The sequence below is a fragment of the Synchiropus splendidus genome, chromosome 12 (genome assembly GCF_027744825.2).
Source record: "Synchiropus splendidus isolate RoL2022-P1 chromosome 12, RoL_Sspl_1.0, whole genome shotgun sequence".
NCBI lineage: Eukaryota > Metazoa > Chordata > Actinopteri > Syngnathiformes > Callionymidae > Synchiropus > Synchiropus splendidus.
In genome coordinates this window covers 18,039,808-18,063,750 of record NC_071345.1, presented here as the reverse complement: position 1 = coordinate 18,063,750, position 23,943 = coordinate 18,039,808, and the positions used below count along the sequence as shown (strand labels likewise).

Genomic DNA, 23,943 nt, shown 5'->3' with positions numbered 1-23,943 from the left:
ATCGCCAGTTTTGATTCAACTAAATTGCAAACACATTTATCCACCTGGTTCTACGCCTTCTACAGTCACGAGAGGAATAGACGTGGTGAATCCCATAGGCGTCTATTTCATTTGTTTGGACTCCAGTCCCATCAGTTCAGACTCGGGCCGGTCCCGGGTGGGTGTCTTGCAGGGCTTCCTTCTGTCACTGCTTGCTTTCAGGCTGCAGACGAACAGCTCCCTCAAACCTCGCTCTGAGGTTCCACTCTGGGTGGGAAGAGCAGCGGGCACCAGAACTGAGGCTGGAGAGACCAAGAGGAGACAAAAGTGAGCCAGTCGAATCAGTTCATATGATGCCGCAACTCATCTTCCTACTGCTTTACAGTGTGTAGTGATTTGTAGTGGAGCTGGATCAGTCTAAACCTTTCCACAGATTCAGACTTGAATTGAAACCACTGTTAAGCTTTTCTTGGCGGAGATAAGTCCAGACCTCTTTGATCGGTTCGCTGCCCCCTCGACCCAACCTCAGCTACGCAATGTAAGGATGGTTTTGTAGTATATTAAATCTCATCATCATCCTTAGTTACGATTATTGTGCCTGATGTATTTTAAATGTAAGCAATAAATTGACCTATCAAGAAAGATGCGCTTGATCAGCCAAGGCAATATTTAACAAACAGACTCAAAATTGCGTGATGAAATGCTCAACTACAGTACGAATAACATCCCAGTCAGACAGCACTTGGTACAATTAACATTGTTGGCGCATCTTCATCCAAACTCACCTGACGCAGCAAGGATCTCAAGCTGATCTTGTCATCCGCCCTCCGCTTGACTCCTCTCCTCCTCAGGATTTTGGCGTGGAGGTGCTCCACCCTCCGCTGTGCGGCAGCACCGAAGAATCGCTCGCACACTAGCAGCCGCAGCTGCGCGAGTTTGGAAGCCAGCAGAGACATGAGCAGCAAGGCGAACAAGATGGCGGCCAGTGGCACCACAGATTTGCGAAGCAGCAGTTTGGGTTTGGGGAGACACTCTTGCTCTAACAGCTTCACCGAGTAGGAGAAGTCTGAGCGGTGGTGGTTCTCACTGAGAGGCAGGCCGATGAGTGTTGCAATCTCCTGCAAGAATAAAGACATGGGTTGAGAGAGTGGGAGATGGAGAGAGAGGTGGTTAGCTTGCAGTTTACTCACTGGGATGTCCATGATCAGTGGGACGTTAAATGGTTCCATTTCTGATAACCTGTTGGTCACAATGTCGACAAAAATGTAGAGTAAAAAATCCAGGCCGATGAGAATCACCCAAGCTGAGAGATGGGAAATCACTGGGAGGCCGAATCGGATCATGGCCTTCGCCTCACGGGCACTGGGACGGGCGCAAGGCAGAGTGGTGTAGAGCTTCTCCTCCCTGGGTGTGAGGGGGAGGACGTGCAGTTTCCCCTCCAGCTTCTGCTTCTCATCAAACTCCACAAACTTCTGACTGATGAATCTGTTTTGGTACTTGAGGTCGCAGCAGTATCTCCACATGTGCAGAGCGATGAAGGCCAGGAGCACGAGGAAGCTGACAGCTGGGAACACCCGGCTGCTGATCCAGGACACGGTGTTGACCAGCGTCTGCACACGCCGCACGCTGTCGTTCAGCTTCTGCTCGGCTTCAGCCAGACGCTCCTTCAGACCCTCCACTTCCACTCTGTGGGAGATCTTCAGTGAAGACTTCAAGCTGAACACCCTGAGGTCAGTGACTCCATTGAGAACGGAACCTAGCCACTCCAACATCTGGATGTAGCTGGTGAACAACGCCATGATGGAGGCTTTCTTGGCGCGCAGGTTGCAGATCATGCTCCTCAGCAGGCCGGTGAGGTTCTCCAGGGTGTTGCGGATGTTTTGAAGAACCACCAGACTAGTTCCAGCAGTCAAAAGCAGGTTCCTGCTCTTCTTCATGAAGACAGAGATGGCAAAGAGTGTACACAGGCAGCGGGCTCTCTTGGAGGAGAAGAGGACAAAGGTCAGGAGCGTCCCGAAGCAGCCAATGATAGCTCCGACCACTGTGACCTCATAGTCCAGACTGAGAAGGAGGTAGAGGAGAAGAAAGGAGCTGAGGAACAGGCTCATGGCCAGGCAGGTGAGGAGAAGAACCACCTTTCTCATGATGCTGTCGCTGCGGTCGGCGGTGAACACCTCCACAGCCAGACTGCAGACATCGGCTAGAGTCTTCTTCAGCAACAAGAGATGCATTCTGACTCAACTCCCGGAGAACTAGACGACAAGAGGCTGCAGCCTGCTCTTATAAATCTCACAAGCTGGAACTTCCCTCGCCTCAAACCTCAGTCATCTCTCAGTCATCCCTGATGTGGCTTATTTCTCACAGAAAAGCAGAAGTCAACAAATATGAAGAATACATTTGAGCGCACCTCACTCGCCGTTTGTTGTGTCATCATCAGGGATCAGACCATATAAGGAGCTCTATGTTCAGTTCAGTTGTTGATTCTGATCGGGATTTATTTATGTCACGTTCATATTTCCAAATGATTTTGTGAGTCGTCATGTATTAAGCACCTAATAAAATACAAATTTTAAAAGACCATTTCACATTCTTGAGCAATATATAAGAGTTTTAGAATGCTTTTATATACAGTAGAGATAAAGGGGCCGAAATTAAAGTGAAAAAACAAAAACAAAAAATAAATAAATAAAATCAAAGTGGATATATTCTGTATATTTTTTCCGTTTAATTAACCGTTGTGAGTTACTGGACTCAATTCTAGATTGTAGAATTGAAGACGGCTTGAACATGGTTTGTTTTCTTTGAAGGACAAAGGACAACTGCATTGCAAATGTCCCCATGTTACACGCTCCGTGATGAGGTCCATATACGGTCGTGGGACGTGTGTTCAGGGGGTGAAATGTGGTGGACTCCGCTGCTGATAATAATCACGGAGCCACACTTATCTCTCCTGGAACCATGTTGAGTGAAGCCTTAAATGGTCCATCAGACTTTATGATGCAAATCCCGTCTGGGACCAGCAAGAACAGTGTCTTCCAGGACGCCACAGCAGCCAAGCAAGTGGGTCAAGCAAGTACAGAACGCTCCATTTGACAAACAGGTTAAGGTAATAATGTGAGCAGGTCAGTACACTGTTTCAGGATGTGTTGAAAGCAAACGTAACCTTCAGACAGCTGAAACTCAGCTTCAAGCTAAGAACATCGTTTTCATGTCCTTTCAATTCAGTCTAAGGGGCTCACATTTCCTGTGTCATGCTCACAGAGAAATGTTGAAGATGATTCCTAGTTTCAATAGTCCAATCAAAGATGACTTTAAAGTTCAGAAAATCAGAATTGCTTGTCCTTGGTGGGCGATCAGGTTCCTTCAAGGCCGTCTGTGGTGGCCAAACACAACCACAAATCATGCCTCCGTATTCGCTTCATGTCATATCATCCTATCTCCAGCCTTTCTAGGTGAGAACATTGTTAGTGCCGCACTGGCCCCACATCCAGGATACCATAACCATTAAGCTTCGATCACGTAAAGACGTGGCCTTTGAAGATGCATAGTAGAGGTGTGGCTAACGTGACGGAACAAATACGACACTCAGCGTCAGTGTAATATCAATTTTTTTAATTTTTAATTTGAAAAATAACTTACATAAATCTCTGTACTCAACCATACTTGACCAAGACATAGCCTTGGCATTAACACATTGCACCAAAAAGAGAAACTGAAAAGGCATTCAAAAGGATAAATAACATATGTCTTTGTCATCGTGAGGCGCTCTGCCTCCGCCAGAGGAGGCAAGCGGTGGAACCGGTACAGGAGTATTCAAATCCTGACATCTAAAAGTTATGTACACTGGCGGGGGAAAAGACGGAAACGAAAATAGAATCTGTAGTCCGGATGGTCAAACAGGTCCCGTGGAAGAGGAAGAGCGCCTCAGTTCAGCTTCATTCAGACATACTGCAATTATAAGATCCATCAACTTCCCAGATATGAGAAGTCTATTTTTTTTCTTCAATAATTACTAAAAAATAGAAAATAAAAAAAAAATCAAACTGGTCTTGGCTTGTAAATAAAATTAACAAAAATATAGTCAATGAATTTCCATGAAAACAAGAAGAAAACAGAACATTATCTGTGGCAATATCCCTTATTTGAACTTGTGATTAGCTCATTTTTCACAAACAAACAAACAGCGCTGTGATGGTTGGACCACAGCGACACAGCGGCGCCACACGTCTGTCCGGACCTCTCGCGGTGCGGACTGTTTTTGCATGTTCGTCAACAATACTGAAATAAAAATACACTTGCAATCACAACTGTGTCGTCGACCTCCATTGAATAGAAAAGGTTTTCCTCGTCACATTATATTTTTTTTCCTCGGAAAAAAATAAAATAAAATAAAAGGTAGGAGGGAGGGGCGGCTTGGAATGTTTTTTGTTAAAACTTTAATATTTGGTCGTGGAAGACCGAGAGCTAATTTTCGCTGCAAAGTTCAATTCTAGGTGGTGGGGGGAGGGGGGGATGAAGTTGACATGCACTGTACAAGAAACTGCAAAAATCCCAAATATCATCTTTATCAAAACATGCTGAGTTACTGTAAGGTGTGCCCAAGCCATGTTGCAGAGAATCCTTTTCAACATGCTTGTTAAACAAATCAAACCCCAAATGAAAGGTACAGACGGAAACCATACAGAAATAAGCCACGGTCTTCAAAGCCGGACTGGCGGTGGTGAGAAAGTACCCTGGGACGAGGAAGAAGAAACATCTGCACGTCATGTTTTCTCTTAATACGCCTCAAAGTTAATCATGTACATTTAGTTCCGTTTTTTTCTCACACAAATATTTTCAGTATTTTTGCTCCTCCTCATCTGCTCTTTGGCAGACGCCTGAATGTGTCTTCATGATCTATTTTTTTTTCATTACGATGTTGCATTCACTCGCCTTGAAAACCATGCACTAGTGAAATTTATCTTTAAAAATCATAGAAATTGTTGAAAATGGCTGGATTTATTCTTTTTTTTTCTTTTTTTGCAAGTTGCAGCCTCAAGAAAATAAGTCTTTTTTTTATTCAGCTAAATTTGTGTTCATGCAAACTGAAATGAAGGAGGGAAACTAGTCATCATGTTTAGTTCCATACAGTATATCAACAGAGAAAGAAAGATGGTGGATTTGTCCTGGTGCGTGATGGGACCCTCCTCAATATTGCCGTCACTTCCTGGTGTTCTCACCAACACGCTTTGGGGTCAGTCGATAAACCTGGAGTTTTGTTTCATTGTTTTTTTTCGGTCTGGGGGGAGTGTGGGCGCGAGCTGGGACACACCTCAGCCTGAAGTGATGGACTCCGCGAGCGAGGTCAGTTGGCGTGGCGTGACCAAGCACTCGGTAAGAAACACTGTCACCCCTGCAGATACACTGACGTAGAAATGAAAGTAAACAAACGGAAATGAAAGCCAAAATATAAGCCAAACGTTTATGTTTCATTCTGAAAAAAAGGGCTACCGAAGAACCCCAGCGGTTCCCAGTGCTGCCCCCCCATGGCTTCAAAAGTGGATGAAAACCTGGAACTGACCGATTCCTCGTGCTAAGGAGTTCATTCCAGCTTCCTCCGTACAACAACGCCAGGCTTTCCTGGCTGCCAGGCGCCCGCCGCACGCCTTCCGCCCACGTGCGCAACGTGTGCGACGTTTTTTGCTCCAAAGACAGAATCACATTTGCACCCCGAGAAACAGGCTCAGAAGACACAACATCAAGCATGCAGTGTAACCGGGGGGCGTGACCTGCGCTCGCAACACGGGCTGCTACAACAACGCTATCAGTCCTCACGCTGCTATGACCGAGAGAAACTGTCCAGCGACGACTGCGATGCTCTTCTGGTCAGCGGAGCCAGAGTCGGGTCCACTAAAGAGGAAGGAGGGAAGAGCTTGAACCAGCCAATCACCATGTTGGACAGGTCCAGCTCGTCTAACAGTATCTGAACCGCTCCCATGAAGGATTTATGGTCCATGCGTCCGTAGTCGCCCCAGACAATCACCTGCAGGACACAAGAGAAAGAGATTGGAGACCAACCGGGGTTTGACTTGAGTGACAGCTTTTCAGTTCTGAAGACAAAGATATTAGTCAGTGACTAACTGATGTTTCTATTTGAGTCTCAGGCAGAAGCTGTAGTTTCTATTGCACTGAATATAAAGGTCATTTCCTCACAATACCTTAACAATAACAAAAACTGCGTGAATATCTCACCAACTCCAAGCCTCATGGCCTTCAAACCAAGCTGAAGCTTCAACCACATTTGTTAGAGCTGGGCTCATTATGAGACTTCACGAAACAGTGTCCTCACTTCCAGTGGCCACTAGATGGATTTGAACATCATTTTAAATCTGAGAGCGCCCCCTACTGAGCTCTGAAAATGAAGACACTGTTTCATGAAGCATCACCAACCCATCACTAACACTGACCATTCTCTACGAGGAAAAAAAAGAAAGGTAGGCAGCCGCACCTGTAGAACTTTCCCTCCGGGACTCTCTTCGAACGGCAGTTGCTGCTGGTAAAGAGGATCCAGGGTTTTTCTTGCTACTTTTGTTTTCTTTTTGGCTATGCAGACTCCATTCTCCAGAAGGTAGACCTTGACGTACGGTGCTGCGGAAACAGAACATCACCGTTTCTTGTCTGGATTTCAGATTTGGGGGAAAATGAGAAGAGCCCTAGCTCACCTGGCAGTGCCTTGGAACCTGGTTTACCCACGAGACCACGAGCTCTGATGACCTCCACCTCCAGAGCTCCTTTCTTCTCCACCATGCCGATCTGGATGTCACCTTCAAGGTTGCAGTGAGAAGAGGTTAGAGATGGAAATCAGCAGGATATGAGATGTATGGATGTCAGGTTACCCATAGGAGGCGTGGCCAGTGTCTGCCGTCCCACCAGCTGGGCAGGTCCAAGGCCGTCCAGGAAGTCGCTGAACTGGGCATCAGAGGAGAGCCTGACGCCGGGGAAGATGAGACTGGGGAGGAGAGACGGTGTTATTAGTGGAGGAGAGTCACACTGCAGGTGGCGATGTTTTAGAGAGTCCTGGTCCCTTACTTTCCCTCTGAGCTGTAGCTGTTCATGCTGCCGTCGGTGGACTCCCGACTGGCCTGCCGAGTCATCCTGCTCCTCATCTCCACCGCCAGGCCCGTTTCTGTGCTCCTCTGGATGGTGCTGCGTAACTTCTTCCCTCCTGCTTCTGAAGATGAATGCAAGGCGAGAAAGAGAAACGGCGACACGACGATGTGTTTAGTTATGTAAAAAAAATGCTGACACGTCTCGACGCATGAATAAAAAAGCTGAACATGATTTGTGGTGGGGTTGATCAAACCAGGTCACCAGTGAAACTCAATGGAAGGAAAAGTTACTTTTTGTGTTTTGTTTTTTTTGCGGTTGAGCCTGCAGCTGTATAGTGAGTCCGTGCACACACACTCGGTCTCGCACACACACTCCTGGCTGATCCAAGATGACAGCTGACTCCCTCCATTAGCAAGGCTCCTGCTCAGCACCACTGTCAGCCTGCTTGTGGGCCACGTGGCTGCGCCCGTGGCACAAGTCAACATCCGCACCGCTGCGGCTCTGTCTGCAGCCCTCAGCTAGTTCTGAACCCCAAATCGGACTTCCAAACCCTGCTGGCTGTGCAGTGGGGCATTTCAGTCGCACACATATTCACACAGTGATGCAACTAGATGCTCCTCCGACTGTCATATTTATTATGTTGCTCTTCATATTTATTATGTTGCTGCCACAGTTTACAGAAGGAAAATGTAGGAAAATATAAAAAATAAAATTCTGTACTTGGATGGTCATGAATTCATACAAATAATACTAAATAATTCAGAATATAAATTCATAATGAAAAGAACTACTTTATATTTAAAATTCAGAAAATCATCTTTCAGCCACAATTCTCATTCAAGACTTTTCTTTGTTTCCAGATTTTTGAACTGATGTTTGTGTGCCGGCGGCCTGTTGTGGCCGCATCTGTCCTCTGTCACCCTTGGGCTCTGAGGATGAGGATCCTGTGTCATATCTCCGCCTGCCATAAACAGCCCTCAATCCTTTCAGCCTTGAAATCTAACTTATTCAGCTTTCCTCCGCCTCCACTTCCTGCTCGCCGCACAATAGCAGCCGCTGCCACCGAGGCCGACTCTGACGTCTGCGCTCGGCCTCCGCCAATCGTCTGGCCGGATGTTATCAATGAACGCTGTTTTAATGTGAATCAGCCGCTTCATGACTGAGTGTTTGGACGTGCTCCGCCGATGCAGCCTCCTCAAGACTGAGCCTTGCTCACGATTAATGCTTGTTTGTGCAGCTTTCACACAGGCACCACACAAAGCTTGAGAGAAAGGTGGAGATCAGTATCACTGCTGTAGTGACATGACTTCCTTTCTCCTGGACAAAGCCAGTGTGTGTATGTGTGGGTGTATTTAAGGATAAATATAGCCTCGTGAGGACCACTTTTGGGGCCTGTTTGCCAGACCCCACAAGGTTAAGCGTCAGTTTGAGGATGAAGTCTTTAAAATAAGTGGGTCACTATAATTGAATTTAAGTTTGCTCTAGGTAAGGTGAGCCATTTGTCTTGGATGGTTAGGTTCAGGGGGAGACGCTGGGGGAAGCATGAAAGTCAAGTGTGATCTTAAAATATGAACTCAGGAAGAGTAACCCGAGGAACATCTAAGTCCAATTAAATCAAAGATTCATGAATTAAAAGGAAATTCTAACACATGCACTTTATGAGGAGTATTTTTATGTTTTGACTCAAAAGAGTTTTGCTGTTTTTGCTCTTCATCCACTCATGTAGGTTCCGATGATATATGCTTTTAACCTGTAGAATAGACCGTGCCCACCGACTCATGACACTAGGTTTGTTTGTACGTTGTCCCTTAAGGTCCAAAAGCAGGTATTCTTCCCAGTGAAGAAGCAGCCTTGTAATAAAGAAGGTATGGCTACCGACTACTTAGACAAAAGGCATATGACTACAGCACAGCAGTATGTCCAATAAAGTTTCAGGACTTCAAAATTCCTATCAGTGTCTGACTGACAGTGTTTGACTCTCGATGGGTTGATATGGGTTGATGATGTCACCCCAAGGTCAGATCTCTGTAGGACTCAAATGTATGAATTTCAATCGATTAATGGCAGAAAACAATAATTTACTGATTCAAATAACAGATACATTTACGTCAAACTTTCTTTTGCAGGGAGCATTTTTCAGTACACACCAACTCCAGGTGTTACATTATACAATGTGATGTCGTAACCAAAACATCCATGATGAAGGAAAATTCAAGTTTTAAAAAACTTTAGGATACAAACACTAAATAGCAAAGAGTTCGCTCATCACATTCCCTAATGATGTTTTTTCCCCCTAACCTCTAGTTCTAGGTGGTTTTGCGTTGGATTGATAGTTTATTTTACCTTGTGTTCTCTGAGTTCTTTGAGGCATCTCTGAATAAATACACCGCATATGTGAACATCAATATCAACGTACTAAAGGAACAGCGTTTTCATGTGTTTTCACGTGTGTTTTCATAAACATTGACTGACAGTAGAGGACCTCCATTCCCAGTCCCAAGGTTTATCCAAAAACGCCAGTGTCCAGTGGCTTCTAGCACTCATTTGTGGGAGAATCTTTTAAAAGAGACTCAAGTCTGCGCAGCAACACAGGTAGAGTCACGAGGGCAGAGAGGGTTACAGACACATCAGCTCAATTCCAGCTCCCCGCCAGAGGTCTCGGCCTTCAGGTCAGAGACGGGTGCAACACTGTGAGTGTGACGGGGCTGGACAGCAGCCAGCAGACCACTGTGATCTTCTGAGAGAAGCCAGCAGCACTAATCGGAAACATCCTGCCCTGCACATAAACACCACGAGACATCTGCCTGCTGTCGAGGAGCCACACTGACCAATATGCCCACATGACACAAAGGCATTGATTGTGTTTACCAAATATTTAGCTTCAGTCTGAAAGATCAGGAGGAATCTGAGAGCACCTCAGAAGACCCTGATGACAAGCACAACACGCCACTCAAACATCCTGATCCCATGTATTCGACCTTCTCAATGATCTCCATCACAAATCACTCCCATTCATTCTGCATTCAACACTGCAGTTGGTCTTACCCCCATCTTCTTCATCGAAGGAGTTCATGCAGGGGAAGTACACGGCGAGAGCTTCAAACGATGCGGAGAGGCTCATCTTACTCTGGGAGCGCTGGATGCGCATCCCAGCCGCCGGCGCGGCGGAATCATGTCCCTGCCTGCCCATGGTCGCTGCAGCTTGTCTCGCTCAGATGGCAGGTTTTCAGATCAGAACCGCAGGTCCCCAACACAGGAGAGGAGGCTCTATGTGGTCTTCTGGTCCGTCCCCTGCTGCTTCGGGTGCATGTTTCAGCCAGAGCATCAGAGAGCGCTGCTTCAGAGTCTGAGCTGCTGCGAGTCTGACGTCCCCGCTGCACCTCTTTCCTCAGTGGGGAGGGGAGAGAGCCGCATCGCGCTCCTCCAATCACAAAGCTCGACGGCTCAAGTGCTCCTCAGCTGGCTCTGCGGGTGAATGAGCTCTACCCAGAGATACTGAGCCCCCTTCTGTTCCCCCTCCAGACTGCACTACCTCTTCTTCTATTCCTTCTTTTGTCTCTCCTGCACTATTCATCACTGCAATTTGTCTTTTTCCTCCCCCGATGTTACCCTGAGAGGCCAGAGAAAACAAGCAGCCATCAGGCTCTCGGCCACATGGCGGTCACTCCAAGTTCACGTGACACACTCAGCTACTTCATTCCCCTCGTCGCCAAAACTATCACCGCACAGCTGTGTTGAGCTCACGTCCACGTGCAGCAGCCGAACACCTCATCAATCATCTGACTGTGAACTTGATCAGACCATCCAGCCAAACGTGTGTGGGAATGTCTCGCTTCAGCCAAACATTAACTGCACCCCCAAAGTCACGCCTGGTGGTCTCTGGATACACTGAGAGTACCGGCCGAGAGGAGCAGCCACCCAGTCAGAACAGGAGCCTGTTATTGTCCCGAGCACAGCACATGTATAAATACTCCTGGCTCCCTGCAGGAGTCTCACCGACACACAGCAGCCCCTTTCTTTCATGACGACTTCTGATGCATAGAGGGCACTTCCAACTTTCATCTAGGTCAGCTCGGAAAGACACATCTCCATGTTGGACAAAGTCCACTGAGGGAAAATGACAATTTGGGTCAATTTTAATTGGCTCCCATAAACCACAGGTTTTTCTTTTGATCAACGTGTCCAGACGACAATTGGGCCTGACATCACAGGGTCTTTAAAAAGCTCCTGACCTGAGCTAAAACCAGCATATCTACTGCTCCTTACAAGTGTACGTATGAACAGGATGAGGGTCAAGAACATATACGTATACTGTTTGACTTTTATAGTGTCAGAAACACAAGCGCTTTCTCTGTATACTTGAACTTCAGGGTCAGATCATGTTAGCTGTGTTGCCTATTTCACGGTCATTTTACCATTAAAACAGCTTGCGGTCATCATGAGTGTTCAAGAAGTGAAAAATAATGCACTGTTTTCACTGTAGCCATTAGCAAGAATTAGAAAGTTCTGGCAATACTGGACTTCATCCTGGGAACTATTTGACTAAGTCTAAATTATTAGTCCACTTGGGAGGTAAAAAGTTCAGAATAATATTAAATAGGTGCATAAAACTTTGTTTACTCGATGGCTAACTGCAAAGCCAAAGACTACGGTGTAAACAGTTCAGGATTTCCCGACTTTCTCGGTTAATATGATGTCTGACTCAGATTCTCTTGGTGAGTAAACTGACTCTTGCATCACCAGGAATCTCAGGAAACCAAATATTTAACAGCCTGTCAGTCCTTAAAAAGGGCAAGGAAGCACATATGCTGTCTTTACTCACCCATTGTGTTACTTCACAAACATTCCAAAACATGCACTTCACTGAATGATATTGCATCATAAGCATCATGTTTAAACTTTCTTGAATTTCTTTCAAATCTAATGACACTCAGTGTTTCATGTGCAGGGCAAACATGTACTGTAATTCAATTTGAATACTTCTCCACCTGAGTGACACACAAGACCAGTACCATGAGCAGCGGACTGTTTACTTCTAAAACACAAGTACTTCTTCAGCTGAAGCATCTTCACATGCTAAAAAAAATTCAGTAATGTTGCTATTAAAAGCCTTTTTTGTAATAAATATTTGAAGTTTTGATCATGAAAACAAGTTGCACAAGTTTGACGAAACGATAGTTCAACACTGTCACATAGGGCAGGATACTTCTGGTTTGTTTAAGTCCCCACGGCCGGGTTTGGACACGTGAAGGCAGACGATGCCGTTCGACTCCACAGCACATCCGCCACGTGAAGATTCAACTGATGTTCTTTGCTAATATAAATACACCAGCTGAGCCGTGTGACTGTTACCAGCTTAATATTTTCAAGTCCATCCACCCACTATGTCTCAAGACAAAACACGCGGGGTTAATAGCAGCTACATTACCAGCAAGGGCATTTATTTCCATCAAAGCGTGGTTTATTTCCAGACTGTTTACTGGCATCACTTGGAGTCGCAGCAGAGCTCGACTGTCTCAACTGAGTTTGTTAACTACGAGGTGATTGTCGCGGGTTTCATGGAGGCACGGAAGTAATGAAGTATCAGCTCACGTTTGCCTGTGTGATTCCATGAGTCACTTGATCCCATGTGATCACAACAAGTTACTTTGATAAACAAAGAGGAAAAACTCTGGCACTATAACACCTGAAATATTGTATGGTATGGTCGTCGACAGACTCCCAGCACACGGGACTCTCTCTTGCACAGAAGCTAACAATGTCACCAAGCTGTTGTTGATGACATTCCAGGATGAAAGCTCAAACTTCAGATCCAATTGTGGCTCACGCACAGTCACCGTGACCGAAATTCACCGTCACCTCAGACGGCAGGAATGTGAAGAATCCGACCAGATCTGAGACAACAATAGAAAACCTTCCCGGAACTGGAATGTAAGCGGCGTCAGGAGATGAGAGACAGAGGAGGTCTGGGGAAGTCTTCCTGATGGACGAGGCGAGAGGCGGCCCAGCGTCAGAGAGCCTCTGCAGTGTAAACAGGAGCTGATGGAGGACTCACACCGTCACACAGGCACGGGCGACCGTAAACACACACTTAGCCCGCCACTCATCAATACAGGCCTGAAAGTCAGCAAACACATTCTCTGAGTTTACATTCCCTGTGGCAGGACTTGATCTAGGCCAGCCGCAGGTCTGGAACGACTTCCTCGCTGTGTCTCACTGCGACACGTCTGGCTTCCAGAGAGGAAGTGGCTTCGACGACAAATGAGTGTGGAGTGATGGCTATTTTTGTTTGAGGTTTCATCTAGGTCACTGTCATGAGAAGAGCTTTTACCATTTACAGTTATTAGCACTTTCAATAGGGGACGTTCTAGGACATCTTGGAGTAGCATTTCTGACCTCAGTCTAGGGCCCTAACATGTTTCCCTTCAGCAGTGTCTTCTGCTTAGTCATGGGGGCAAACATGGCGACCCGCCGCGTGACTGCAGGTGACCAGTCCACACACAGTCACACACATACAGACATGTCAGTGCCACTTATTAAGCTCTGCATGTTTCCAGACTGTGGGAGGAAAGCGGAGTGCCGGACAAAAACCCAAGCACAATCAGCCAGAGTTCGAGCAGGAAGCCTTCACAGGTCTTCATATCAACCTGCGTTTGAAGTGGTCAAGATGTTCCAATCGAAATACATTTTCAAAGCTCTTCAGAGCCAGATAAAAACAACTTGGGGCTCGGATTTTGGCCCACATGCCTTGAGTTGGACACCTAAACCAATGCTGAATGGCTGCAGGAAGAGTTTATTTCTTATTTCAGTGTGGCACTTCATGATGCTCCGCAATGTAGTTTCACTATGATACTATGATACTACTACTACCACTAACCTTTCACTGTGATACATTTAGTTGCCATATCATTGGAAGAACCTTCACCTACTTATTTCAAATGTCCACCAAATCAGATGTGTCCAAACATCAATCTCGACTAGAAAGTCTTTGATTGCCACCACGTTTACAATTGACACAAAGATGAATGATCTTGAGCGCCCCCAGCTGAATACAGTCGGTGGATCACACCAGTCCAGAGAGGAGCCTCGCCTTCTGTCATGTGTGAGGCAAGACTTGTGAATGGTCTGACAGGTGAGTCGAGGACTGAAGAAACAAGTGAGAATGAAACTGTTGCACGTGTGAACGTCAACATCAGACCATGTGACATCACCAGGGCTGACAACAGAGCAGCGCAATAGGTCAAAACTTGCATGTGAATACTCCAAAACCACAAGTGGATGATGTCTCATGAAAGAGGAAACCTTGTTGAAGTGGATAGGCAGAATCACGCTCACACTTCATGACTAAACTGACCACAGTTTGACTCATCCACCTTCCTCTTCCTCTGAGAGCGTCAGAAAACAAAATAATGCAGGGACGTACGTATTTTGGGTCTGAAGGCCACCTCTATAAATATAAGCTCGATGCTCATATTTAGACCAGTTCTGAAATAAGAACAAATGGTTCCAAAAGACTCTCCACGGGTCACGCAGCCAGAGCGAGATGACGAATCAGCATTTTTCTCAGCCACAATGAACGCGCTGACACCGACCTTCTTTAAGTAGTATTTCATCACAGCGATGAAATCTAAACTACAGGAGATCTAAAGCTGCTTCAAAAATATCTTGGTCTTATTTCCAATGAATCCTTAAGGTGCTTCTGTGACTTGGATTTTCAGACTTTGCCCGTCTGGTGCTCACACTGTTCCATGACAGTTGTGTCAAACTAAAAGCCCCGCCAGGTCACACCGCTCCGTCACACGTCTCTGCTCGCACCTGGGTACTGCTCCTAATTGCCCCGTGATCTTGGCTCTACCTCTGGAATAGCACGTGCGAGCTGCCATTTCAATTTATCAAATCAGGGCTCGGCAACCATCGAGGAAGAAAGAGCCACGGTGGTCCACTCTGAAACTGAAACGCATCCATAAAGCCTTCTAAACAACCTGAATAATACATCAGTGTTTTATATATAAAGTATCACGGGGGCCCCTTAACCTCTTAGCCCCCTCCTGTCCACACGTGTGGAGGTTACAGTGCCTTTCTGGTACTTTGTTTTTTAAAATGTCAATCTATTGGCCACATTTAGAGACAGATACAACAACATTAGAGCCATTTCACTGAGAAAGAAGAAGGAAGGAATGCAAGCAGGTACAGACACACTGGACTAGTGGAACCAGAGCAGTATAGAAGATTCTGGTCAAGTTATGAGTTTGGATCCAGTGTACAGTCTGCACCTTCATATGGCATTGGAATCTGACACACTTTAGTAATGATAGCATTATTATTGATAACAGCATTGTTATTCAGTGCTTATTATTCAGTGATTCCAGCTATGCTGATAATCCACATCCACCTCCTGCTGAGACAAAATCTGAGCACTGACACAGACTCACGTGTGACTCACTAACACACTCATGGACCAGTCACGTGATCGCTGCATACATTTTCACGTCCTCTGTGGCAATTTGACATTCATTCAGCCTTCAGTGCAGTTCGACACGAGAAAACATAGGAGCTCCGCTGCAGTCAGACATGACACCTCTTAGGAAGGAAACAAAAATCACTGCACTCAATACGTGGATTTGATGAACAAACTTCTTTTATCTTCTTTTGTTTACCTACAGTATATCATACATCTCTCTCCACCAGCCAACCTGATCCCTAGTCACAACCAAGCACTACACATCTACTCCATCCAACATGTCTCTCCTCTCCACATGTCTAAACCATCTGGCCTCCCCAACATTCTCCGCTCACACTGTCTGATAAGCTCTGACAGAACAGCGCAGCCTTGACACAAAGGACCTTCATGTGTCCTCCACTCAACACTGCATATTTAGGGATATATTCAAGAATGAAATGCCACTTGGTTCTGGGATTCATTTAGTGAAGAAACATCTGCTGATTTTTTCTTTTAATTTTATTTTCATTTTACCTCCGAAAAGTGAACTTTGCTGGTCGAAGTGAAACAATAATTGGTATTTTACCACAATGAACTCATCAATTTCCTTTTTACTGTAAGTCTGGGTGTAAAAAGGAATGAAGAATTCTGTGTGAAAATGTCTCTCGAGCATTTAAAAATGGATGCAACTGGTTCTATTGTACTCATTAGTTATCAAAGTTTTGAATCTCATCTGCTCATCTTACTGCTACATTCATCTGAATGGATTATGCCAAAAGCACTGCAGCAGTTTTTGGACTGAAGCACATTAACACTACTTTTGGATTCAACAGCTTGTTTATTACTTACCGTAGTGTTTCATGCACTTATTGCTGAATAGTGGTGACCTTAAAATCAGAAAATATCCACCTCTACACATACTCGGAGTGGTCTTGCAGTAGTATATTCTAGTAAAAGTTTCTGTTCGAATAAACAGGTAAACAACAACAGAAAGTATTTTTGGCTCAAGCATTCAAGATTCAGGTTTCTGCTTAGCTGTATTAAAAATAACCGATTGGACTAAAGGTGTTTACATGGTGAGTGATCAACATCGTACTGGACTCTGTGTGGTCTTGTTTATTTGTACAAAATGTGTGAAGACGTCCTGTTCTACTGGCAAACTGACAACAATTCAGTAAATGTATTCATTTTATATTCAGATCACAGCTCTGAATATTTTAATGCAGCGCACCACTGAACAAGTCACACTGAATCAGCCTGAAAGGAGGTGTACACGGCACTCGATTCACAAGGTGTTAGAAACGGTGCTGCACGGCAACCCAGACATGACGACACTAAGGCTGTCACTACAGATGCAGGACTGATGAACTGTAGCAGCTGGTCCTCGTAAGCATGACACTATTTTGATCATGTTGATCAACCAAAACAAAGTGCAGTAGATTATGACTTCAAATCATGAGCATCTCAACTTAAAATTCTGAAATATTTTAAGCAGAATGGAACATTTTTATCCACAAAAGTGTTCAGTGGTCCCTTCCAATCTGCAGCTGCCAGTACCTGTCGAAAGTAGCTGGAGAGAGCAGAGTGTCAAAGCAACGTAGGGAAATGGGCTGGTTCTTGCATGGCATATTCTTTACGACACAATTTGAAAGAATAACACCAGAAACCAATTTGGCGAGACTCAACACCAGGACCCAGCAGGTACCGATCAATTCAATCCAAGTCCACGACCCTTCTGATCTTCAACTGCGCCCCACAATAGCAATGGCAGAGCAACATGCATCGTGTTTTGCGATTGACCTCAGATTCTTGCCTGTTTTCAGGTGCAAATAGGTGCCTTCCTCTCAATACCAGTAACCACAGGTTAGAGAATTCAAATGGCCCTTTTGCTTGTTGCTACAGGACCTGTATTTCTGAGCAGGTTGACCGCCAAGTTTTTTCGAGACAGTGACCTGTTTTTCTCATTCAGATTGATCTATCCGTGTCCACAACCTCCAGCCTGCAGTGGAGCTTCCAAACTTCACCTCCACCATGTTCTTCTTTTCCTCACATGCCTTCTAACTTAAGAAGTGTCAGGCGGTGACGGTACGTCTGCATCTAAAGACAGAATTGAGCATATCTTCACTCGACAGAACAATTTCAGTATCATGCTTGTGCAGATGAAAAACTTTCCAGCCTAGTACATAGTAAAAGCTAGGAATCAGCGTGGGCTCTTGTCCAGCTGTCCTGGTTGTACCTGAGCTTCCGAGCACCTTCCATGCATCATCTTCCGAGCCCCGCGTCTGCTTCGGCCCCGCGGGACCATAATTAGTAACCTCAGCTATATCACAGGAGCCTTGGAGACAGACCAGCGGCTAAGCTCAGAAGATAAATTACACTGGTGCAAAGCTCAAAGTTCAGCTGTGTTCTTACATAAGAAACACTTTCCCTAAAGACTATAAAGTCCCCAAATAAGCCTAGAGCAAGTGGAAAGATGGGCTCAGTGGACGCACCAGTATCAGGTAATAGGGTACCTTGGTAGTTACGTCACACACAGGGGTCAACATGAGACCTTTTTTGTCATCTGGTGGACATGACTGGAACAGGTCTGTTATTCTTACAAATGGAGACTGAAGCAGTGATGAGGAGCTGCACCTCACATACAGTAGGCCTCTTGATTTGGAGTTTGGGGAGACACTGCTGGGTGGAGAAAATGAGGCGCAATACCAGTCAACAATAGGGGATCCGCTGCGTAAGGTCTGGGGTCACGAACTTGGGGCCATTTCATTTCACACTTGATCACATTATTGAAGAGGACAAAGTAGGCCGTGTCACAGGTTGGGCACCACTAAGACATGACAGTTATTTCCCTCTCTGGTTGACTCTTGTTATGCCAACCAGGGTCAAGTTGAGAGAAGTAGGGCAAGAGAAGAATCAGACTCGTACTCTGAAGTGGCCCCCCACCAGGAGATCATGACACATGGGATTACAGGGAAAGTGTCACTGCAGGCAGCGGAAGTTGTCTTTTTCCTGTGAGGTCCACACTGATTGGTGGCCTCAACCCAGGGGGTGAAAAAAAAGGAAGCCAAGATAGGAAGTACATATATCAAGTAAGGTAGAGCTTCAAACTGATCATTTTAGTGGAAGGTTTAAAGCCATTTATTTCATCTCGAAATGAAAAAAATAGGTGTAGGTTGTAGTCAGTGTGAAAGTAGTCACGCTGGACTGCGTCTAAGAAGGTAAATGCTGAGTTACAAAGGGGTTGGTGCGAGTGGTGGAGGGAGCTGAAGAGCTTCAGAAGGCTTCCTGTTACCGGTGGGATGAGACACTGTAAACACTAGCACACTCACATAGCAGGACAGAACACCAAGGAACTAGGAGACTTCGACTTACTTTATTGTCATTGCACAAAAACATATCACTATATTATGGCAGCGAAATTTCGGTCTGAGGCCTCCGGTTTCCAAAAACAAAACTGTATGTCCACAAATAAATAAATATTAGATAAATATATAATAATATAATATAATAAAAAAAATGAACAGTATTGCAGCTACTGTCTAACGTTCAGCAGCCTGACAGCACCAGGAACGAAACTATTCCTGAATCTGGTGGTTCTGCATCGGATGAGACAGGACCCAGACTTGGTTCTAGCTGTGACTGAGGTACTGTTTGTCTGTCTGAGGACTGTTCTTCACTGCTTTGGTTTCTGTCTGTAGTTTAAGTATAGACTTATCAAGTCTGTCGAACACATGAAGTTGAATGCCACCAGTTTGCTGTTGTGTGTTAAACTTTCATCTTGGATGGGTCGACACCTCTGAAATCCATTCGTCATGCAGCAACAAGATTGAGCAGTGGGAATGGTAATACCTAAATCTGATGCACAGTTTTCAAAACATCGAAGAAGATTAAAATGAATGGAGTGCACCTTTTAGCAACACCTGAAGATGAACGATTCACTCCTTCGGCTCCTCCATGCTGGGGAGTTAGGGAACTGCTGACCTTCTCATTCAGGGAACGGGAGACGACACGATAAAGTCACGAGATCATATGCTCATGTTTTTATTAAGCTGAGTCAGACGGTTGCACAGAGGTGCGGCTGCATGGGGGAATAATGACGCTCTATTGACTACACAACGGAGTGATGCAGAAAATTGCTGAGTCGGGAAAGGAGCTATTGAGCCAATCTTGCTTTTTTGTGCTTCACCTAAGTGATGTTGTTGCAGAATAATGAGAGAGAAATTGTTGACGTCTGCTTTACTTACTTACATAGGTGTACCTGTTTATTTATATCATTATTATTCATATTTAAGCTGCCTGTGTCAGACAAAATAGTGAGCAACACCATCATTCACTTTCATCCTCTAGAAAAGGCTCGACCAGGTGAGTCAGGGGATTAAAGGAGTAGAAGGGTGTTATAGCACTGACTGTCACTCATTCTGACTCTGTACCAAAAAATTTTTTCATGAATACAAACGTTTAATTTTGATTCGACTCTGCTCAATGGGTGTGTGAGATTCCACTAGAAAACACAACAGGGACCCTGTACGATAATAAAATATTCATTATTGCTTTAATTCTATCCACAAGTGCAGTGTTTTCAACCTTTTTAAGCAACTGCATATTTGGTTTGTTGAAAAAAATCTCGAGGCTCGCCACCAAAGGGACCTCTTCAGCACCGCACAAGGCGCAATTGTGCATGGCCAAAAGTCTTGTAGAAAATCCCTTTGAATTTGTGTCTTTCTTTGATATTAATTTAAGATATTTGCCTCAACTTGCTTCATAACAACAATCATTCTTTCTCTCCTCATGTTTTGGTGCACATTTATTTTGTTGTGCATTTTGTTTTTAGCCAACTTTTAAACAAGGAAGCAAACTTTTCTAGTCTACGAGTGTCAATAAAGTTCTGAAGTGAGACGTCATGTTAGCCATGAGCTCTGTTAGCAGACAGTCTTTGGCGTCGCGGGTCTGACACTCATCATTCTGTGGTGAAGATGTGTGGTCAAGATAGAGGCACATCAGGTTTCAAAACCACTTCGCTGTGAGTGTGTGCGTAAAGAGGAGCACCACATATATTGAGCGGTGCTGAAGAGACTGAGGGACGAATCGGCAGATCAACATAGATCTATAGTGTATAGAAAGAATGTGACCGAATCGGGGGTGAAAATATGGTTTCTAGGCAGTAAATATTTCAAGTAAGGTTCAAACTGATAATCTTGGTGGATGTTTAAAAGCCATTTATTTCATTTCCAAATAAAAAATAGGCTTAAGGTTGTAGTCATTGTGAAAGGGAGTCATATTCCACTGCGTCAAAGAAGAGATTGGTGCGAGTGGCGGAGTGAGCTAAACATGGTTTATACGTCTCCAGAAATATGTAATATGGCAAACTATATCATGATTTATTTATTTACCTACATTAAATAGCTTGTGATTTTATCACTTTGCATGATTTTATTCAAGCTTGGTGGGTTTTCCAAATAAATCTTTAACATTAATTGAACTTATGCCTGAACTTGCTCCATGTAATCTCCTCACGTTGGTCAACAGTTTCTCATTGATCATGATTTAATGTCATCATATCATCCACCTCTTTCTGTGGACAAGTGAAAGGTCAAACTGGATCATTTCCCACAACACACCTGACGGTCTTGTGTGCCGCTGCTCACTGGTTGAAAATCGCTGCTGTAGCTGTGTACACCACTTAGAGAAACTGAGGGTAAATAATACCTAAACAGGGAACTTCAGTGGGTACATTATAAAAAAAGCAGAGAAGAAAATAGTCTGCTGTTGTCTGGAGCAACATGGCTTCAAAACTAAAACTCTCTGGATGACACTCTCCCCCAGATGTGAATTTAAAGGGCCATTCATGGGTTTTTGCAAACCAGCTAAACTACTCTAACACAAGTACTTTAAGGTCTACTGTGGGTAGTTTGTCAAAGGCGCTCTGTAGAGCAGAGGATACTAGCGTTGTCGCAAAAATGTCGACTTTCCACCAGAGAGAGAAAAAAGGAATCCCAGATGAGGGATAGAGACCAACTGGGAGCCAATTCAATCCACCTCAGTAACCTGAATTTGTCAAAGTCAGTGTGCTCAGCTGGGTCCAACGCTCTCCCACTGGCACTCGCAGTGTTCACACATCAACCTCTTTTTTGAAAGCACATGGGATACCTCACAGCAAAGTAGGGCAGCTTGAATGGCGCACAACTCCAACGCACATCACAAACACACTCGCCATTCCATTTGCTGCTCAAAGCGGAATATTGAAAGCTTTTTCAAGTCCGTCTGCACGAGAGGTGTGAATGGAGGTGTGAACTGTTGGCTTGAGATCTTAAAACGCAACCATCCCGACAGAAAACTGACCTTCATACGTTTTACAGACACAATTTCAAGCACACACACCACTCCTGTTTAATAACTAAATTATTAATGGAAGCTGAAAATAGCTGTGAAAGTCCAATTAAGAAGACAAGAGAAATACATAATTCAGTGAACAGCAGCTGCTCTCCCACTCACTCACTCCCTCCCTCACACAGGAAACCTCTATCTTTCTTAAAACTGTGGATTTCTCCCTCCTACTGCTCTGGATGTAATTCTTATGAAGGAAACGGCAACTTTGATGACTTTATATCCAAAACAATATAGGTCATTCAAGCACTGCACAGCAGCATTCAATTCTTACGGAGGATGAAGCTGGAAAATGTAAATATTTAAAGAGAACAAGAACTAGGAAATCTATGACTCAAATCTATCAGTGAAGGCTGAGAACAGTACTGTCTCAGCCATAAATCATCTCCCCCTGTTCCTCCACACATCCAATCTCGCCACAAATTCAGTCTTGACCTACTTTTTACCCAGTGTGACAGGACTCGAGTCGTTGGTTAATTGAATAAATACTGTCGTCCAACAGTCTGTTTTGACAGAACATGGAATGTGACTCCATGACAGTGTGGTGAGCCAGCCACCACAATCTACAAAATCTCTCAATGCTTTGAAAATAAATACGATGGAACAATCATCTCAGAAAAACAATACCCACAGGGTGATTTTTGTCGATCCAGTATCGCTGCCCTATATTTACTTTATCTATATAATTTGATTTGAGAATGAAATCCACTTCTCTAAGCATGACCTTATTGGCCAAGGTCACGGGTCGGTCATGGTCTGCTATTGACCTATTGGGGGAATGAACACATTTGTTTTTTAAGCTTCAGCTTTAGTGTTAAGTTAGTGATCCAGCAGCGAGAAGAACAATATTAACTCCTGATCTATATAGAAGAGGCTGATGTATCACAGTAAGCCAGGACTCTCTCAGGTTTGGTCCCCTGCTTATAAACCATAAATAGGGCTCCAAATACAGCAAAAATAATTCTGCTAGATTAAAAAAAAAATGACTTAAATATGGGCTGAATTGCATGTCCTTCACCAGTTTTCTCTAAATAAGACACAGTGAAAGAATGACCATGGGAACATCACATTCAGCCACGGAGACAACTGTCAAATCTCTAGTAAACCTACACACACATGACAACCTGGGCGCGTGCTGGTCCACACAGTGATATGTGACTTCCTAACTGACTGACTTGGCTCCACTGGCCCAGCATGAGAGCGGAACTGGGTCACCGACCTGACACTCACTTGAAAAGAGCTGCACCTGGTAATTCAGCGGCAAACATTTCAAATGGACTTTGACTTTCGCAGAAAAAAAAAGTTCAAGGTTAGGGAGCGTAATGGACCGGTGCAGCAGACAATCATTTCACGGCAAATCGCACCATTTATCGTGCCAACATGTGCGCACACGCTCACATGCCCCGCAACAGCCAACAGAGAACAACAAAAGAGCCGATTTGATGCATCAACTCTGAGAAACGTCCACAACGTAGACAGATAATTTACGTTTTTCAAGAGATATAAGTCACAGACAAGTACAAGCAATAATACTGAGTTGTTGATATAGCACTGAACGTGTTTCATTTTTTGTGTTGGAGTACTAAATAAATACACTTATTAATATGTGATTAAAATCCTACTGTAACTCCAATTAAAGTAAGTCTCAAACAAGGACATGCAAAGCAGGTCATCAGCAATTGGACGAGCGCTCAGTCAAACCTGTTGTGTTTGTAGAGGAATATAGATGTTAGTGATCAACCGCTGAATTACTTATGAGGTCTGCATGCAGCAGGAAACAATATACAAATTTACTGAGTGAAAACACAGTGATGCACCGGCTCAGAAATGATGCTCCTGATCGCACCAAAGACTTGGCGGGACACCATCAGTCACACAGCAAAGCACATTTACTCACGCAGCAATGAAGCGGAAATGAAACAGCAAAGTTAGACAAGAGATCAAGTTTCCAGGTGCCTAAAGAGATTCAAGATAAAAAAAGGTGAGCAGTCCTTGGCAGACCTCCGGCCGAACTGTGGGATGGAGGGTCAGTTGAGACAGAAGACCGGGTC

At 44.7% G+C, this 23,943-nt stretch overlaps 2 protein-coding genes across 15 annotated transcripts in view; both read right to left on the bottom strand.

The window, feature by feature from the left end:
* Positions 1-155: 155 nt before the first annotated feature.
* Positions 156-2,210, bottom strand: LOC128767910 (dendritic cell-specific transmembrane protein). The gene is made up of 3 exons (XM_053880273.1): positions 1,170-2,210; positions 765-1,097; positions 156-281 (listed from the first exon to the last, which is right to left on the bottom strand). Exons 1-3 carry the CDS (start codon positions 2,208-2,210, stop codon positions 222-224), a joined length of 1,434 nt encoding a protein of 477 aa, XP_053736248.1. The 3' UTR covers positions 156-221.
* Positions 2,211-3,551: 1,341 nt separating this feature from the next.
* rims2a (regulating synaptic membrane exocytosis 2a) overlaps positions 3,552-23,943 on the bottom strand; it is a 129,774-nt gene continuing 109,382 nt past the window's right edge. For 4 of the 14 annotated variants that reach the window (XM_053880345.1, XM_053880347.1, XM_053880346.1 and 1 more), the window contains 5 exons: positions 7,048-7,189; positions 6,855-6,967; positions 6,681-6,782; positions 6,467-6,606; positions 3,553-6,001 (listed from right to left, as the gene is read on the bottom strand). In XM_053880345.1, coding sequence (XP_053736320.1) covers positions 5,798-6,001; positions 6,467-6,606; positions 6,681-6,782; positions 6,855-6,967; positions 7,048-7,189 — 701 coding nt within the window. In that variant the 3' untranslated portion in view covers positions 3,553-5,797. Of the gene's footprint in view, positions 6,002-6,466; positions 6,607-6,680; positions 6,783-6,854; positions 6,968-7,047; positions 7,190-10,113; positions 23,929-23,943 lie in introns of those variants that run through there. The other 10 variants (XM_053880344.1, XM_053880342.1, XM_053880354.1 and 7 more) reach the window with 8 other exon arrangements.

Coding starts and splice junctions, on each gene's coding strand:
- LOC128767910 (XM_053880273.1), bottom strand. CDS start 2,210: ATGCATCTCTTGTTGCTGAAGAAGACTCTAGCCGATGTCTGCAGTCTG. Junction 1,098..1,169: donor CACTGATCATGGACATCCCA/GTGAGTAAACTG, acceptor TTATTCTTGCAG/GAGATTGCAACACTCATCGG. Junction 282..764: donor TGAGATCCTTGCTGCGTCAG/GTGAGTTTGGAT, acceptor TGGTCTCTCCAG/CCTCAGTTCTGGTGCCCGCT.